Genomic DNA, 1,978 nt, shown 5'->3' with positions numbered 1-1,978 from the left:
TTGGCGTCTCCTTTCTTATGAATTAAGATAATGTTTCCGTTCTTAAAAGCTTCTGGTACACTCGAAGTCAAAAGGCATGGCGTATATAGGGTGCTTAGTTTTTCTAGCACAACCTCCCCTCCGTCCTTCAGCAGATCTGCTGTAACTTGATCCTCACCAGCTGCTTTTCCCCTTTGCATTTCTCCTAAGGCTTCCTTTACTTCCTCTTTCATTACTGGCGGTATGACGCATTCCTGTGCGCTACTATCTCTCTAATTAACGTTCTGATCGCATTGGCTACTGTATAGGTTTGTGTAGATCTCTTTGGCTGCTTTAACTATCTTATCCATATTATACTATTGACATTGCCCTGATTGGCTTTTAGAGCATACATCTGGGAGCGGTGGGAGGCAGCTCTGTCCAAATATGACCTGTCGATTCAGTGCAATCTGGTGTGCTAGGCAAGAGAAACGGCCATGAACATCGGGGTCCTGAAATAAGGACGCCACCCGTGGCAGAAGACTTCGTCTTTATTTTGAATTAACAATAAAGGATTCTACTACTACTACTACTACTACTACTACTACTACTACTACTACTACTACTACTACTACTACTGCTACTACTACTACTACTACTACTACTACTACTATCACAACTACTACTACTGCTACTACTACTACTACTACTACTACTACTACTAAACCACTACTACTACACTACTACTATCACAACTACTACTACTGCTACTACTACTACTACTACTACTATCACAACTACTACTACTGCTACTACTACTACTACTACTACTACTACTACTACTACTACTACTACTACTACTACTACTACTACTACTACTACTACTACTACTACTACTACTACTACTACTACTACTACTACTACACCACTACTACTACTACTACTACTACTACTACTACTACTACTACTACTACTACGAATACTTATTCTTGCTTTGTTAAAAATACTGTTGATGTGATGGCAGCCTACGTTATTCGTTCACTCTCCTTTGGTACACTCTGGCAAAAAACAGGCCATTGTGGTTTGAGCGATACATTGCTATGCATTAGGTGCTTGAGGCCGTTTCACTGAAATAGAGAGAACAGAGATCATTAAAAACGCTAGTAGTTTCATTCTTTTAGCATCGTGAGCATCATTCTTCCAAAGCGGCGGCTGAGAAGCCTCGACCAAGTGTAGCTCCCACTTTTAAGAAGCGCCATTCACCGGCCATCTCTATTCGCCGCCCGCCTACACCCATCAGAAATCCTCTACCGACCAGAAAACAAAGTAGCAGAGGAATGAAAAATCATTGGGGACATCAGATTCAATGACACAATGGCAAAACGATCAGTGTAAAAGCGAAATGAGCAATCAAAGCAGCAAACACACAATTTTTATGGTAGCATGCCTAGCATTGCGGAGAAAAATATTATTGGAATAATATAAGCGACTAAAAAGGAAATATTGGTGTTGACGACCATACTTCTTATACGTAGCAAGTTCTCTGCGTTCATGTGCGCTTTTTGTTCTAGAAAGTATGGGCTCCATTTCATTGAAATTTTGTCGTTAGCAGCAATAATGTTCCAGACACAACTGAACAGCAACTTAACTGACATAATTTTGTTTTTACTTGTTGAATAATAAGAACTGGAATTTAGAGATTTGGGTCAGTGGAAAACACAATACATGAACACAAGAGTTTTCATTGCAGGCCCATAATTCGAGTTCCAGGTGTACAATATAAATAAGCCTTGATTCCGCTCTCAAGTCTTTCCATGTTAACATCCTATTCAAGAAAATATTTGTCAATCCCTCCGCGCACTTTTCTTGAACTTCACAACTTAACGAGATTAGAGGAGAAGGCTTATGGGGCTCTCAAGAAGATGCAGTACTCATTGCATGTTCCGCAATGTTCGACGCTGATGCTGAAGTGGATGTTCGCCACTTACTGTGAACGTGTCCAGGAACAAATGGTTACAGG

At 40.4% G+C, this 1,978-nt stretch overlaps 1 protein-coding gene across 1 annotated transcript in view; it reads right to left on the bottom strand.

The window, feature by feature from the left end:
- Nucleotides 1–989: 989 nt before the first annotated feature.
- The window catches only part of LOC144105420 (kunitz-type serine protease inhibitor bitisilin-3-like), a 20,497-nt gene continuing 19,508 nt past the window's right edge, over nt 990–1,978 (bottom strand). Inside the window, exon 3 of the mRNA XM_077638538.1 lies at nt 990–1,085. Coding sequence (XP_077494664.1) covers nt 1,057–1,085 — 29 coding nt within the window. The 3' untranslated portion in view covers nt 990–1,056. The remainder of the gene's footprint in view (nt 1,086–1,978) is intronic.

The sequence above is a fragment of the Amblyomma americanum genome, chromosome 9, assembly GCF_052857255.1.
Source record: "Amblyomma americanum isolate KBUSLIRL-KWMA chromosome 9, ASM5285725v1, whole genome shotgun sequence".
Taxonomy (NCBI): Eukaryota; Metazoa; Arthropoda; class Arachnida; order Ixodida; family Ixodidae; genus Amblyomma; species Amblyomma americanum.
The sequence above is the reverse complement of the archived record's forward strand: the minus strand, read 5'-3'. Positions and strand labels throughout refer to the sequence as shown.